Genomic DNA, 16,862 nt, shown 5'->3' with positions numbered 1-16,862 from the left:
TTAAATTGTAATTACTTTCCAAAACAAAATAACTACAATTTCAGTGGAAACTCTGTGTTGTCCTGGTAATTTTGATTTGCTTGCCTCTTCCCACATTCTTCCTGACTTATGACCAAGATCATTAACAGTTTATGACTTGATTGTGAGAAACGAGCCTGTACCAGTTTGCCAGCCTTTACTTTCTAACAGCCCTAGAATACCCTCCATGTTATTGGTTAGTTCATTTTCCTGAAAAATCTCATCCCGATGAGTTTTCTCAACCATGAACTTGTATGCTATCAAGTCTCCCCATAATCTAAGGTACCCATACTCTGTAAAATTTATTTTTGGGGGGGAGGGACTTCATACCTTTGTCTTCCATTCTTTGTCAGAGTGTTCCTTGCCCAATATTGTGCTCACTCCTGTGTCTATAAATCCCCTCCATCTCACATGCCTACTTACATTAACCTCACCTTCAAGGCTCTACCCAAATCATACATCATTTCAGCCTTCCCCACTTGCCATAGTCACTTCTCTCATCCCATCAGAGGCATTTGTCTCTAATCAACAATCATTTATTATTGTCATGCTAGTCACTGTCTTGCCTCTTCCCACATTCTTCCTGACTTATGACCAAGATCATTAACAGTTTATGACTTTAATTTTGGAAACTTAAGGAAATTCACTCTGTTGATCATTTATATTTTAAATAGAAAGATAGTTATTCCATAAATATTTGAATGAAATGATATAGATGCCCTAAATATTTGAATGAATAATTTACAGGATAAATAACCTATCTATAAGTATCCTGTTCTGTAAATATCCTGCAGTTATACACCAGAATGTAATTTTTTTAAGATTTTATTTATTTTTTTTGACAGAGACAGCGAGTGAGGGAACATGAGCAGGGGGAGTGGGAGAGGGAGAAGCAGACTTCCTGCCAAACAGGGAGCCTGATGTAGGGCTCGATCCTAGGATCCCGGGATCATGACCTGAGCTGAAGGCAGGTATTTAACGACTGAGCCACCCAGGCACCCCTAAGCCAGAATGTATTATTCATAAAGATAAACATATATTATTCCAAATATTGTTCATTGCTTATTTCATAGATGAATATCACAGAATTTTAGAGCCAGAATGTTCTTGGTGATCATTTACTCTAACCTTACCATTTTACTTAAAAGGTACTGGGGCCAAAGTGACACAATTAATGAGAGGTAGAGGTTCAGTGAACCCTTTCAGCCTGCCTTCTGGACAATAAGAAGACCTTCCTTAATTCTTTTATGGTGCATATTTCCTCAAAAAGTGGCAGCACCATAAGACTCTAATAAATTTCTGCTCTAAGAAGCACTTGGGTTTCTTTCTTATTGTTTTTCAAAAGTTACTAAATTTTTCTAAGATTAGTAAGTCTTGAAAGGGATTTAAAATTATAGCATAACAAGGTGTTTCATGGAGTTTTCGTTATTTTCATTGTTCTTAAAAACCATTTTTATACTACTTTTTTATACTACTTTTTATACTACTTTTTTCATGTAATTACTGTGCTCTTTTCCAAACAGCAGAAACTAGTTTCTTAACTACAGCACCAAATGAAACACGACACTTTTATGAATGTTCAGTACATGTGCATCGTGTATGCATTACATGATAGGGCTGTGCACGGCTCAGGTGACCTCTCTGTGATCTTAGGTATGTTTTATCTACAAAATTTGATGCAAAGCTCAGTCAATAAAAGGAAATTTCTGGTTAGTCCAGTGTATTTTCTATATGAAGGATAGAGAGCCTCTGTTATATGGAGCCCTCTTCCCATTTCTTTCCCTCCCATGTCCTCACCCAGACCAGGCAGGAGGAAAAAGAGGCTTTCGTACAGACTGTACACCCATTCATCTGCCAAACAGGTCGCCACTTGTGCCAATAGGCAGGAAGAAACTGGTTCATTTTAATGCCACAGAATGAATGTTTGATATTCTGTTCTATTTTATTCTACTTTCCAGGCTATATTTTCTGTGAGTCCTGATCAAGTGACACAAATGCGCTGCAATGGTGACATAAACTATCGACTGAGACTGGAAAAGTAGCCGAATACTATATTTTCTTTCCTTCTTTTTCTTCTTCTTCTTCTTCTTCTTCTTTTTTTTTTTTTTTTTATGGTGCTTCTATTGGGAACAGTCTGAGGGAAGTATATGCAACATGAGTTTTATCATGAAGCTTCACAGACACTTTCAAAGGACGGTTATTCTGCTCGCCACATTTTGTATGGTGAGCATTATTATATCTGCATACTACCTGTACAGTGGCTACAAACAGGAAAATGAACCCTCTGAGATGATGTCCGAAGTGGACTGCGGGGATTTCCAGCACCTACCATACAGGCTTATGGAAGTCAAGACAGTGAAGCTTTCTGATGCCTCAAGGACAGACCCCACAGTCCTGGTGTTTGTGGAGAGTCAATACTCATCACTTGGTCAAGACATAATTATGATTCTAGAGTCCAGTAGATTTCAGTATCACATTGAAATTGCTCCTGGAAAGGGGGATCTCCCAGCACTTACAGAAAAAACTAAAGGCAAATATGTTCTCATTATTTATGAGAATATATTAAAGTATATAAATATGGACTCTTGGAACCGAAGCCTTTTAGATAAATACTGTGTGGAATATGGTGTGGGTATCATTGGATTCCACAAAACTAGCGAGAAGAGTCTACAGAGCTTTCAGCTGAAAGGTTTCCCTTTCTCCATATATGGAAACATTGCAGTAAAAGATTGTTGTATTAACCCTCATTCTCCATTGCTTCATGTGACCAAATCTTCCAAGCTGGAGAAAGGTTCTTTACCTGGAACAGACTGGACAGTTTTCCAGATTAATCACTCAGCCTACCAACCAGTAATATTTGCCAAAGTAAAGACCCCAGAGAACCTTTCTCCTCCCATCTCTAAAGGTGCTTTTTACGCCACTGTCATACATGACTTGGGGCTTCATGATGGAATTCAGAGAGTTTTTTTTGGCAACAACTTGAACTTTTGGTTGCATAAGCTCATCTTCATAGACGCTGTTTCCTTCTTGTCAGGGAAGAGGCTGACACTGTCCTTGGACAGGTACATTCTTGTGGATATTGATGATATTTTTGTGGGAAAAGAGGGAACAAGAATGAACATCAATGATGTTAAGGTAAGTCCCTTTTTAACTCAAAGTTTCAAAGTTTAGTTCGTCTTTCAGTAGGTTTACCAATGGTCCCAGTTTTTCTGGGCTAAGGGATTTCCTAGGACATGAGATATTCATTTTATCAGAAAATCTCAGGCAAACTGGGATGAGATGGCTTCCCATAGCTATATTTGAAATATAGGGCTATATCTCTCTGAATCAAGAAAAATGAAGACTGTGCTAAAGACTTGAGTGTGGCAGGATCCTGAAATGCTTTTCTATGTATATATACAGCTACAGAGTAGAAATCATCTTGCTTAATTAACTTTCCAGAAACCATCTACCTTAGAAAACTATTACTAATCTAAGACTTCAGTTCATTTAAATATGAAATCAAAGTAAATTTGTTTTAATGAAAATAAATACTCCCACAAATTTTCAAGAATTAAAGATCTCATAAGTAGCAAGTTCAGATATTTTTGGAAGTCAAATGTGCAGCTCATTTTCTCTTATATTTTTTTGAAACTCTTAAAATCAGCACTGCTAAATATGGAAAGTTATGAATATACAAGCATGCTTATTCACACACAAACATAAGGATTTAAATTAAGTTTCCAAAATTCATTGAACACTTCTGATACATATATGAAGCCCATCATGCTGTATTAAATGGTATTAGATTTCTCGTTGTATAAAACTGTTGCCCTTAAGTAAAAAACAATTATTTGCAGATAGTTGATTGTTGTGAATGAATTGTATTACATAAACAACTGATTGTTTAATATTAATGAAATTAGAAATTAAAATTATCTACATTTATCTTACTTTTCCATTCAGAATACTATAGGATTTTATCTTTCTTATATTACAGATTGATTTCTCATAAAAGTGAAAGGAGAGATTTTGATACATATTTTTTATTCTGTACAGCTTTAACCTTTTGGTAAAATACAAAGGACTAAATCAGATGGAAAAAATCTTGAAAATTGCATTCTTTTCTATAAAGACTAAGCATCTGGCAAATAATAGTAATGTTAATCACACTAGTCAATGAGCTAAGAATACCAGAAGGACCATTAAATGTTACCATAAGAGAGTGTAAAAACTGGAAGGAAAAAAATTTTTTTTGACAGTATTTTAGACTCTTCTTTTTAACTCAATAAAAATTAATTAACATGAAGTTGTGCTTAAGTTTTCATTAAGTCTTATGAAATATACTTGAAAATTGTAGCTAAATTAAAATCAAGTTGGTAGCTTAAACATTATGTACTTGAAAATTACAAAAAGTATATATTTCTCTTCCAATTTTTTCATTTCAAAATATTATGATAAAACATGTTTTTAAGGTTTGATTTCTGAACTATAATTCCTTAAAACTGAGAAAATATGTTGTGATGCCATTTAAAAATGTGCTAGATAAGCCTAAGTTTTATATGTAAACCCTACTATATCCTCTAAAATTATACAAAATATAAAATGTCTTCAGTGCTCTTAAGATTAAACCGTTTTTAAGGGGTATTTAAAAAAATGACGTTACAGTGGCTCAGTGGGTTAAGGCCTCCCTTTGGCTCAGGTCATGATCCCAAGGTTCTGGGATGGAGCCCTGCATCAGGCTCTCTGCTCAGCAGGGAGCCTGCTTCCTTTCCTCTCTGTCTCTGCCTGCCTCTCTGCCTACTTGGGATCTCTGTCTGTCAAATAAATTAATTAAATATTTTTAAAAAACACATTACAATTGAGTACATTTAATAGGAATTAAACATGTATAAAAAATTTAATGAATTGCTCATTTAGATGGGAATATATTTTCTAACCAATCCGAAGGCTTAAAAGAAAGTATATTTTGAATTATTTGGGCTTTTAAACTACTTCTACATTATATCTGTAATTGTGTCTCAAAACACTAATTTACTGTATGCAGTTACCCTGAGAGTGTAAACATTTTCTTTCCTTCTTCTTTCCCCCTCACCTTCTACTTTCTCCCTTCCTTCCCTCCTTCCTTCCTTCATTTCTCTCTCTCTTTCTCTCCCTTCCTCCCCCCCCTTCCTCTCTCTCTCTCTCTCTCTCTCTTTTCTTCCTTTTACCTACGTACTGCCTTGGGAAACACTGTGCTATGTGCTGTGTACCTGAAACTATTAAGCCCCGTTAAGCAGAACAGATTTTGAAGGCAAGGCTAGAGCAGTAAGATGATTTGGGAGGCTATAGCCGTGATACTTCAGACAAAAGGAATTTTCTTGAAACTAGGAAATGATAAAGAATGGAGGGACGCCTGGGTGGCTCAGTTGGTTAAGCAGCTGCCTTCGGCTCAGGTCATGATCCCAGCGTCCTGGGATCGAGTCCCACATCGGGCTCCTTGCTCTGCAGGGAGCCTGCTTCTCCCTCTGACTCTGTCTGCCACTCTGTCTGCCTGTGCGCGCTCTCGCTCTCTCTCTCTGACAAATAAATAAATAAAATCTTAAAAAAAAAAAAAAAAAAAAAGAATGGAGAAGAAGGAAGGACCAGTTTAAGAACTCTTTAGGAGGTAAAATCGAACAACTTATTGGGTCAGTGAAGATGAAGGAGAAAACACTCAAGGATAAAATTAAAATGTTTGGCTACGTAAATAATGGTTGATTATTCCAAAAAAGGAGAAAAGAAAGAGGAGAGAGGGTCGCTTGGGTGGCCCAGTTGGTTAAATGTACAACTCTTGGTGACATCTCAGTTTGAGCCCTATGTCAGGTGCCCGTGCTCAGTGTGGAGTCTGCTTGAGAATCTTTCTCCCTCTCCCTCTGCCCCCCAACTTGTGCTCTCTCTCAAATAAATAAGTAAATCTGCAAAAACAAAACAAACAAACAAAAAACCAGAGAACAGGAAGATCATAGTGAAGGTAATTAGAGGCCATATTAAAAATGTTAAATTATTGAAGTGCATCTGAGACATACAGGTACAGATGTTTTATAGGTAGTTGGCTCTCAAGAAAAGTCTGGATGGCAAGCATAGGTTCTAAAGTTACTATTCAATGGAGGGAATGGCTCAAAGCATGAAAGTATGTGAGATCAGCCAGGGAAAGGGCTTATAGAAGATAAGGGGGAAAGACGGAGTATAGTATAGAATCTTGAAGAAAATCATCTTTCGGAAGACAATTGGAGAGAGTTGATCTCATTACTAAGAGTACTAAGAGTCAAAGAGAACCATGTCAGGGACTAAGAACCTGTGCCCTTATACAGTAGTGCCCCCTTATCTGTGGTTTTGTTTTCCACAGTTTCAGATACCAGCAGTCAGCCATGGTCAGGAAGCAGATGACCCTCCTGACAAATGGTCACGAGGTCAATAGTAGCCTAACACTCTGTCACAATGCCTCCATCGTTCACCTCACTTCATCTCCTCATTAGGCATTTTGTCATCTCATGTCATCACAAGGGTGAGTACAGTACAATATGATGTTGGAGAGAGAGACCACATGCATATAACTTTTATTACAGTATCTCATTATAAGTATTCTATTTTATTAATGTTGTTAACCTTTTCCTGTGCCTAATTTACCAGTTAAATTTTACCACAGGGATGTATGTATATGAAAAAGCATATGTAGGATTTGGTATGATCTGCAAGCTCAGGCATCCACTGTTGGCTTTGAAACATTTCCCCTGTGAATAAGGGGGCTACCGTATATGCCTTGGGAATAAAGAATGTCAGGGAGGGTATGAACTGCAGTATAAAATCCAGCAGCAGGGGCCATTGAGTTAAGAACTACAAGTCTCCTTTCCTAAAAGATGAAGGTCACTGGAGCAGCTTGCAAATTCCAGGGGCATGGAGCCAGAGGCATGCCTCGAGGCAGAGGCACAGTTGCAATAAGTTCAGGAGTAAATGAGAGAGTTAAGACATGGAGAAGAAGGGTGTAGGATATTCAGTGGAGAAATTTTGATGTGAAGGATAGAAGAGAAATTAGCTGGAGGACGAACAGGAGTTAGGGTGACCAACCACCTTAGTTTCCCTGGACTGCGAGCATTTCAGCGCTAAAACTCAAGAGTCCCAGGCAAACTGGAGCAATAAGTCTTCTAACTAACCAGGGTTAATTAACCTAGTTAGGAAACTTACCTTATCTTTTTTCCTTGGAAGGGGGATTAAAAAGCATGTGTGATCCAAGAAAATGTTATGCATGTGGTAATTTAAAAGTACCTAATTAATAGAAATATTTTTTTAAGGATTTTATTTATTTACTTGACAGACAGAGATCACAAGTAAGCAGAGAGGGAGGCACAGAGAGAGAGAGAGGAAAGCAGGCTCCCTGCTGAACAGAGAGCCTGATGCAGGGCTCCATCCCAGGACCCTGAGATCATGACCTGAGCTGAAGGCAGAGGCTTTAACCCACTGAGCCACCCAGGTGCCCCTTAATAGAAATATATTTAATCAAGTTCTTTTATTTATTACCCCTTATGAAGACTATTGTATTTTCCCTATTTAAAGTATTAGGAAAACTGAAAAGATTGTGAGACAGTTGAAGGCAACATATAATGTTTATTGCAAAACTAGGATGGTGTGTAGCACATAAATTTTAATTATTATACTAATCACTGCAAACATGTTATTTTTTTCTTTATGTGGAACAACAACAACAAAAAAAACGTATTTTCTTACTTAACTAGAAAATTAGAATTAGCAATGCAAATAGCTATTGAATAACATGAGCACTTTTTAAGGAGCGAAAGAAGCTGACATGGCACAAAATATATGACCCTTCATGAGGAAGAAAAAAATATAGACCTAAGGTGTCCGTTTTAGTTGCAGAATTTATAAACTATCAGCCGTAGCCCTTAGAGAACCAAAGAACATATAATTCAGACAATTAATATGTTTTCCAAAAGTGTCGATGCTCATTTCCATCCTATTGAAGTCGGAAAAAGGGGTGTGGGTGTGTTTTATTGAACTGTGTGGACAAGACTTATCTCAAATTCACCGTGGACTAGTTTTGTGATTTTCAAGCTCCTAGTTTTCTAGGACCTGTCCTCAGACTTCCTGAGACTAAGTGCACAGAGAGGATTTTGGAGAGGAAAAGTGGTTTATGAATAGATGTTTCTGCCATTACAGTATTTTAAAGCTATCCGTGAAAGCATAGCAGGACCAAATGAGGACTAACAATTCACATTCTCCGTTAGAAAAATGAATTCACTCTAGGCCTAAGATCCATTATAGCTGTAGACTTAGACCACTCCCTCTAACATTTCACCCCTAAGACACTCGGGAAGTGGAAGACGGAAGGGAGCCTTTCAAAGTTTTATGGAACTTTGTGTGGTTATACTGTCAACAAATAAAAGAGCTACATATCACTCTCTTCCTCCCGTGTTTCTCCCTCCTCCTCCTCCTAAGATTGGCACACATTGTCTTCTTGCCAAACTTCCTAACATCCATAAGAAAATGAGGAACCAGTGCAGCCATACATTATTAGCACACCAGAGGTGCCCACCGTGTGGCTGGAGGTTAGCAACTCAGTGACGCCTTCCATCTCCACACCACCCCCAGTCTTTCCCACTAGTTTCTGACCCATCACTGTTCCTTAATTTGGCTGTTGTAGATTGTCCCCTCAAGATATCTACATTTGAAAAGTGGCCTTAGGAGAGGGCAGTTCTTAAATCTTGATACAATGTCATCAGTGACTTTATCATTATTTTCCTCACTAACTAAAGATCCCAGAGTACCTAGGGAAAAGAAAGAACTGAAAATAGAAGTAGGAAAAGCCATAAAGGTCTAAGAAATAAGTGGTATCAGGCTCAGAAGACAGACTTGGTTGATTTCTCAGTCTCACTAGGGGCCGACCCTTAGAGACTGTAATTGGAGTGTAAAGGTGATCTGCCTGACTTCACTCTCTCATCAGAATATCCACTACCCCAGCTAAAGCCAGAGGCTTCATAAAACCATTGAAAAAAACTTAATGTGCCAAATGTCGGGGGGGGGTGCGGGAAGGCAACTGCAATCAATTATTCTGTCATAAGTAAAAATAGAAAGGCAACAAAAATTTCTCCAGATAGTACACTATTAATAGTGCCCCGAATGGATGTCAAAACCTACACAGCACCAATTCTTTTCCCCCTACACACACACACACACACACACACACACACACTTTTCTCCCTCATAGTTCTCTAATTCCTTTCCATTTTCTGTGCTGTTTCTCATCTTTATTTGCTGATATTCATTTTAATGCAGTTTGCTCTGGAAGCATGTATATGCTTGAAACAAATAACTTTAAATTTGCTAGGATCACTTTATGACTGGATATACTATTGCTTGTGTACTTGATTAAAAACAAATATTCTCCACTTAGCACAATTTTGTTAACTATGTTGTTCAAATTTTCTATGTTCTTACTGTTTTTATCTTTTTGTGGAGGCAGGGGGAAGAACGGGGTGTACTAATTGATGTTTTCTAAAGAGGTGTGTTTAATTCTTTAACTCTGTTAGTGGGTTGTAAATATTTCCTTGCTTTTCCGTCAATTATCACCTTCTATATTTTAAAGCTATGTTATTTAAGGATATATATACATATATACAAATTTATATTTACATATATATTTATATATTAATTGAAAATTTTATCATTACCTTATGCTAACATAGTTAACCAGCTTCTGGCGGGTTACTATTTAAAAATTGCACATTACCTCGTTTTTATATTTGTTCCATCTTCTCTGGTCTTGACATTATAAATTAGTTTAAAAAAACAACTTGTCAATTAATTTTCTTTTTATCTACTTTGCCAATATTTGTCTTTTAGTTAACAAGATCAATCTACAAACAGTTGATATGATTCTCAGTGTGTATGGATTGACTTTAGCTATCTTATTTTGTGCCTTATATTTGTCCCACTTGTTCAGTTTCTTCTTTTTTGCTCTGTTTCTTTTTTGCCTTTGTTGTCAGTTTCCTTCTTTTTTCTACCCATTCCTGATTTGAAATGTATAGATTTTATTTCTTTTCTTCTAGGAGTTTCTCCAGATATTTAAACATATGTGTTAAATGAGTGCTAATAACCAATGTCTTCACACCTCAGTCAAAAAGTATGCAGTTACTTTATCTCCTAGTCATGCCCACTCTCCTTTGGCTGATGAGTTGTTCTTGTTTTGGATGTTAACTCATTGTTGTTGTTGTTGTTGTTGCTGCTGTTGTTGAATCCCAGATCTTAGACATTATTATTTTTACTACCATCCTAGCTTTATTATCCTGGCTTACTCCTTTTCAGCAGAGAAGCCAGACTGAGGCCACTAACATATAATTTAGATCCTGTCCTTCCTCAGAACACTCCAGTGACTTCCAATCTCGCGCTAAGCCTAAATTCTTGCAGTCTTGTACACCCTGCCTTTAACCACCTGAACTTCTCACTCTGCGGTAGCCTCTCTGCAGTTCCCAGCTCCTGCTTCAGGATTTTGTACTTGTGGTTCTTTCTGCCTAAAACGGTTTTCTCCAAAATTTGGGTGCATAACTCTCTTTCTCACATCCTTCCATTCCTTACTCAAATTGTACCTTCTGGGTGAAGATTCCTCTGGCCATTCTCTTTTAGTTTGCAATTGCTAAATCTCCCCGTCTTTTCCTGCTCGTTTTTCTCCCTAGCACTTGGGATCCTCAGGGCTGTGATCAAATCAGTTCACACAGGCTCAGCGGGACAGTTGGGTTCATTTCTTCCCTCAGGACTAGCCAGCAGTTTGAAATTCGGTGTGGAGGTAGCATTTACACCGCAGAAACTGGCAAATGCACAGATGCAGGCTCCACCCCCCCTTACAAAGAGCCAGTTGGTAAAGGTTTAACAGCATACTACTGGACATACCATACATATTTACTTATTTATGTTGCTTTGTAACTTTGGTTACTAAAATGTCAGCTCCATAAAGTCAAGATTTTCGCATCTATTCTGTTCACTGACAGATCCCCAGCACCTAGAAGTATGCCTGGCTCAGTATGTATTTGTTGAATGAGTGAATTTCATTTGTCTGAAGCACATCCTTTAGAAGTTCTTTTAATGAGAGTCTCTTCATGGTCAACTCTCCCAGTTTTGTTTTTTTTTTTTTTTTTGGACTGTAAATGCCTTTATTCAGCCTCATCTTTGAAAGACAGTTTTGTTGAGTTTACAACACTTAGTTAACAGTTCCCTCATCTGTAGCCCAACTTAGGAATATTAGGGATCCCTAGAAGTCACCTTCATGCTTGTAGGAGTGGAATATGTCAGAATCCACTGGTCTCTGGGGCGCCTAGGTGGCTTAGTCAGCTAAGCGTCTGCCTTCAGCTCAGGGTCCTGGTATAGAGCCCCATATCGGGCTTCCTGCTCAACCTCCATGGGGAGTCTGCTGCTTCCTCTTCCTCTACCTGCCACTCTCCCTGCTTGTACTCTCTGTCAAATAAATAAATAAAATCTTAAAAAAAAAAAAAAAGAGAGAGAGAGAGAATCCACTGGTCTCTAATTATCTTAGAACTGTCAAAAAGTTAGGCAGTTTGTATGTCTATGTATGTCTATGAAATGATCCTCTTTCAGTTTGTACTTATGTGTGTCTATAAAATGTTCCTCTTTCAGTTTGATGTAATACATATTTCTAAATTTGATATAACGTGATTTATAATATACAGGAATATGCATCACTCTCAATATTCTTTTTTTTTTTTTTTTATAAACATGTATTTTTATCCCCAGGGGTACAGGTCTGTGAATCGCCAGGTTTATACACTTCACAGCACTCACCAAAGCACATACCCTCCCCAATGTCCATATCAAACTCAAATAGACACAGTGTGTTAGCAATTATACAAATAGTTATTTTAAGGAAATAATTTTCTGGAAATAGTTTTTAGCAATAATTTATCATGGGGAAATAAGATAATAGTTTAGGCAAAGGGAAAAAAACTATTTCATATCCATTATCAACTTACACTTAATGCATTTTATTAAATTAATTAAATTGTGAGATAGAATGTATTTCTATTACTATTACTATTAAGGAGTTATTTGTTACACAATGACATTCTAAAACAATGAGTTCTAAATCATTTAAAAGAGACAAACGTGTGTGGAACACTATATGAATGTAGAAACAAAATATTTGGGGACTAGTTACATTGTTAAAGTTCTGATACAGTGAATCTCCTTTCCAAGCATGACAAAGAGCAGAGCCATTATAGATGGTTCTAGAGCTCAACCAGGTCATGGCAACCTCCACACGCTAGACTAGCAGCAGATTAGAAGACCAAAACTCTTGAGTTAAGACTTAGATTCTAGAGATAGTCAATTCAGTTTTGAAAATTATTAACATCTATTCTGTCAAAGTGCTGTGATAGGGATTTCAAGGGGTACATTGATGAATAATGAGACATTTTTTTAATAAAAGAAGTAAAAAAGGAGAAAATTTTGCAGTTTGCTGACTACTGGGTATGTCCTTTTGTGGATTGAGAGTTGAGTTAGTTTTTATTTTTTTAATATTCCATAATTCTAAGAAGTAATTCCAAATATAAAGGGATCTGCATTTGTATTTTTGTGATGATGACTTATAATGTTAAGCCTATAGAACATGTGGTTATTTTATAATGATATGTTTGGGGGTATTTAACTGCTCCTTAAACAGGTTAATACTGAGTTCACATATTGTTTTAAGTGTTTCACATTTATTGTCACTTCACTCTCACAAAAATCCTATAAAACAATGACTATGAGTACCATCACTTTAAGAAACTGAGATTCATATACTAAGACTGACTTGCCTAAGATCTTACAACTAGGATGTGCCCATCACAGAATACAAAATGCAGGTCTACCTGGCTGCCAAAGCAGACTTTTCCACCTCATGCTGCTTCCCAGTTATAACCTAACACAGTATTGTGGTGTCCATATCAAGTCCTCCCTAGCAAATTCTACTTTATAGCAGATTGCATTCCAGATAGAGTCTATTATAGCTTAATGGGTCATATCTGAAGCTTTGCTGTGGATTTAATTATAAATGTGAAACAAAACACCCTTAGAGTGCCTTGGACTTTATAACTGCAATGATACGGACAAGCTAGATTTTACTTTAAGATTTGAGTTAACATAGGCATTTTGCCTACAATTCTGGTTAATCAGCTTACCAGTTTGTAGTGAATTAAACTGGCATATGACAGACACTTTTGGTACTAGATTAATTAAAGAATAGAAACTGCCCATGATTTAGATATTTTAAGTTTTTTTCTTTCTGTATGTGCTCAGATTTTACTGTCCCTATAATGTTTTAATGTGCTTTATACAGGCATTTTAAACATTTTTTAAAGTGTATAAAAATGCAAAAAGTTCTGATATATTGTCTCTTAGTCTCTGGGAAGCATGAATTAATAGCTAAAGGACTTTTTATTCTTAACTTTTATAGGCCATTTATGCATAATGAAACTGTAGCCTGAGATACAAAGTAGGTCTTAAAATCATAATGTTGATATAAAATAAATTATGAGATACACTTGACATAATTTATGGACTGCTTATAGACAAAGGAAATAGTTAACTTGTTTTATTAAGCCTCTAAGTGGACTAAAATTTTAAAAGTATTAAAATTGACTCATTTGGTGCATACTAGAGTTTTACCTTAAAAGAGTAAGTGGTTTTTCATTTTCATATTAATAATTCAATGATTATAGTTAGTAGTTATAATTATTTATTGCACTAATTACTAAAATAGCTATATATTTATTTTCTGTTGCTGCTGTAACAAAGTACCACCAACTTAGCAGCATAAAACAACCCAAATTTATTATTTTACTGTTCTGGAGGCCAGAGGTCTAACTTGTCACTTTCACTGGGATAAGTATAAAGTGTTGGTGGGGTGGTGCCCCTTTTGGAAGCTCTAGGAAAGAACCCATTGTCTCATCTTGTCCATCTTCTACTGTCCACCCACATTCCTTGGCTAATGTTCCCTCTCTTCATCTTTAAAGTAAGCAGTGCTGTACATCTCTCTGCCTTTCTTTCATAGTCCTGTCCCCCTCAGGCTAAAACTTGGAAGGTTTTCCACTTCTAAGGACTTCTGTGATTAGATTGGCCCACCTGGATAATCCTCAACTCAAGATCCTTAACTTAATCACATCTGCAAAATCCTACTTGCCATAAGTAACATATTCACAGGTTCCAGGAATTAGGACTTGAACATCTTGGGGGCAGGGTGGGGGGCAGGGGTAGAATAGGCTTTTTTTCTGCCTACCACAGGCTATGCTCTTTATGTAATCTTGCCAGTAATTTTTTTAAAGATTTTATTTATTTGAGAAAGAGAGAGAGAAAAAAAAAAAAACAAGCTTGAGGAGGGGCAGAGGGAGAGGGAAAAGCAGACTCTTTGCTGAGCAGGAGGCTGGACAGTGGGGTCAATCCCAGGACCCAGAGATCATGAGTAGAACCAAAGTCAGACATTTAACTGACTGAGCCACCCCGGCGCCTCTACTCATGCCAGTCATTCCCCCAAGAATTTTACTACTGTTCTCACTGGAAAATGAAACTTTCATTATATATATATATATATATATATATATATATATATATATATATGAACCAGTAGTAATTAACTGAGGACAACCAGATTATCATGCTCTGAAACTCATTCTATCCCTTACACCCATGACCCAGAGATCATCAGTAGAACCAAAGTCAGACATTTAACTGACTGAGCCACCCCGGCGCCTCTACTCATGCCAGTCATTACCCCAAGAATTTTACTACTGTTCTCACTGGAAAATGAAACTTTCATTTTATATATATATATAAATATAACATATATATATAAATATAATATATATATATATATATATGTTACTCTCTGAACCAGTAGTAATTAACTGAGGACAACCCGATTATCATGCTCTGAAACTCATTCTATCTCTTACACCCTTAAAGTTAACATGAGCACCTTCACCTCAGTAGTTTAAGAAAGTTAGCTCTCCAAAGATTACGCAGTAGGATAAGATCTGTGACTTCCATCAACTGACTACTTCACTAGTTTCTAATATCATTTTTCTAGAAGTGCATCCATTATTAGGTGAATTAAAAACCAAATGTAAAAGCTGGTTCATTACAACTACCACACAGTTACTCAAGCACACAATTATGTAAGGCTTTTATTATGCTTTTTTTTTTTCCTCTTTCCATTTTACCTTATCTTGTGTTTCTGTATCCACCTCAGATTCAGTACCCTTGTTTTATTTTACCAGTCTTTCCCTCTTCGGAATCCCCTACCCTAATTACCCTAATCCAAAAACAGCAGAGTTCTATTCCATCTGTGTATCTGTTCTCACTCTTGCTACCCCTCCTTTGATTCTCTGGTGTTTGGATTTGTACAGCATTGCTTCTTGTTTCCCCATTTAGATTTACAGACTTATTTTTACGTAACTCACTGTTTCTTTTTTTTTTTTTTTCCTCTGAACTATATATACTGAGTAGGATCAGCTTTCCGAGAAAAGAAAAAGAGAAAAAGAAGAAACATTGTGTGTAGAAATTAAACCAGCTGGTTGAGGCACTGAACAATCATCTATCAAAAAAAGGGGGGTGGGGGGGTGGTTCTTCACTATCTTTACCTTGAATGAAATAATCTACTACACCAAAACAACGGATAACACAGACATTCCTTAGGAACCCTAAGAGACAAGGTATTTGAGTTCATCTCTTAGAAAGACAACTTCCTTCATACTGAGTAATTGAATTGAGTGGTTTTGACAATAAGCTTTTCAAGCCTTAGAGTTGCTGTCATCAAAATAGTTCGTTGCTGTGTCCTGGCAGACTTGGATTTCTGACATACTGAAATTTTGTGTAACATTTTAACAATTATCTGACAATATTTTCAAAAGCAAGAAGGTATTATAATAAAAATTTTAACTCTAATGTATTTGCTTTGACAAAAATAGCTTAGTTTAACATTCAATAGATTTTTTTGCATAATTTGCTAATCTGCTACAGAAATGTCATAAGCATTTTAAGGGAATAAAGGGAAAAACATTTTCCCAATCTTTCTTTATTATTTCTTATCTGATACAGGGGCATTGTCATTGATCTGATGGAGGGACCGATGAACAATGAAAAAGGAAATCCATATTTTTCATTCTTATTGGAACTTTCTTGCTAGTACCAGATCTCCAAAATCATTGTCAGTTATAACTTCGTAAGAACTAATTAGCATTCAGTAGTCGTTCTCAGAGAAGACCCAGTTGTTCATTGTACTCAAAAAGGTCCTGTTTCCATAAATGGGATCAGTCTCTAATGGATGCCAGTGACAGGAGGCTGTTCATCATCCCTTTGGGATAATTCAGAACCTAAGCAGAGGCCCAGTGTTCAATGCTCTGTACTTAGAAATTGACATAATGTCAATGCAACATCCCGAAGAACAAGGAGAGCTTGGGAAGATAATTAACTGCACGTCTTTATTTTCAAGCCAGCAACAGTTTTCAGACTGGCTCTCTATCTTAACTGAATGTCTCTAAGGAGCAGAATCATTATTAAATTCAAGCGACCGCTTCAAGTCACTAACGTATCGTCATCTGTGACATCTCAGCTCCATATTCAACAATTTATATTTTTATTGTTGATTGAGCCTAAGACACAGATGTATTTAAAGTCATCAGTGATGAATCAACTTGTAATTTGTAAATGAATAAAAATCAGGGTGATACAGTATTTTTTAGAGTAACAATCCAAGAATTTGCCACTAGTTTCATCTTAAACGGTCTTCAACTTAGAGATACTTAGATGTATTTAATCATTTATCAAGATGAAACTATCTTTATGAG

General features: G+C 36.6%; 1 protein-coding gene across 4 annotated transcripts in view; it reads left to right on the top strand.

Annotated features, from left to right (window-relative positions):
• LOC309862951 (bifunctional heparan sulfate N-deacetylase/N-sulfotransferase 3) overlaps positions 1-16,862 on the top strand; it is a 177,887-nt gene that overhangs the window by 10,921 nt on the left and 150,104 nt on the right. For all 4 annotated transcript variants that reach the window (XM_082727397.1, XM_082727394.1, XM_082727395.1 and 1 more), the window contains exon 2: positions 1,977-3,153. In XM_082727397.1, coding sequence (XP_082583523.1) covers positions 2,173-3,153 — 981 coding nt within the window. In that variant the 5' untranslated portion in view covers positions 1,977-2,172. The remainder of the gene's footprint in view (positions 1-1,976; positions 3,154-16,862) is intronic.

This window comes from Mustela nivalis (assembly GCF_964662115.1).
Source record: "Mustela nivalis genome assembly, chromosome: 4".
Classification (NCBI taxonomy): domain Eukaryota; kingdom Metazoa; phylum Chordata; class Mammalia; order Carnivora; family Mustelidae; genus Mustela; species Mustela nivalis.
Note: the sequence above shows the minus strand (reverse complement) of the source record. Positions and strands in the feature narration are given on the sequence as shown.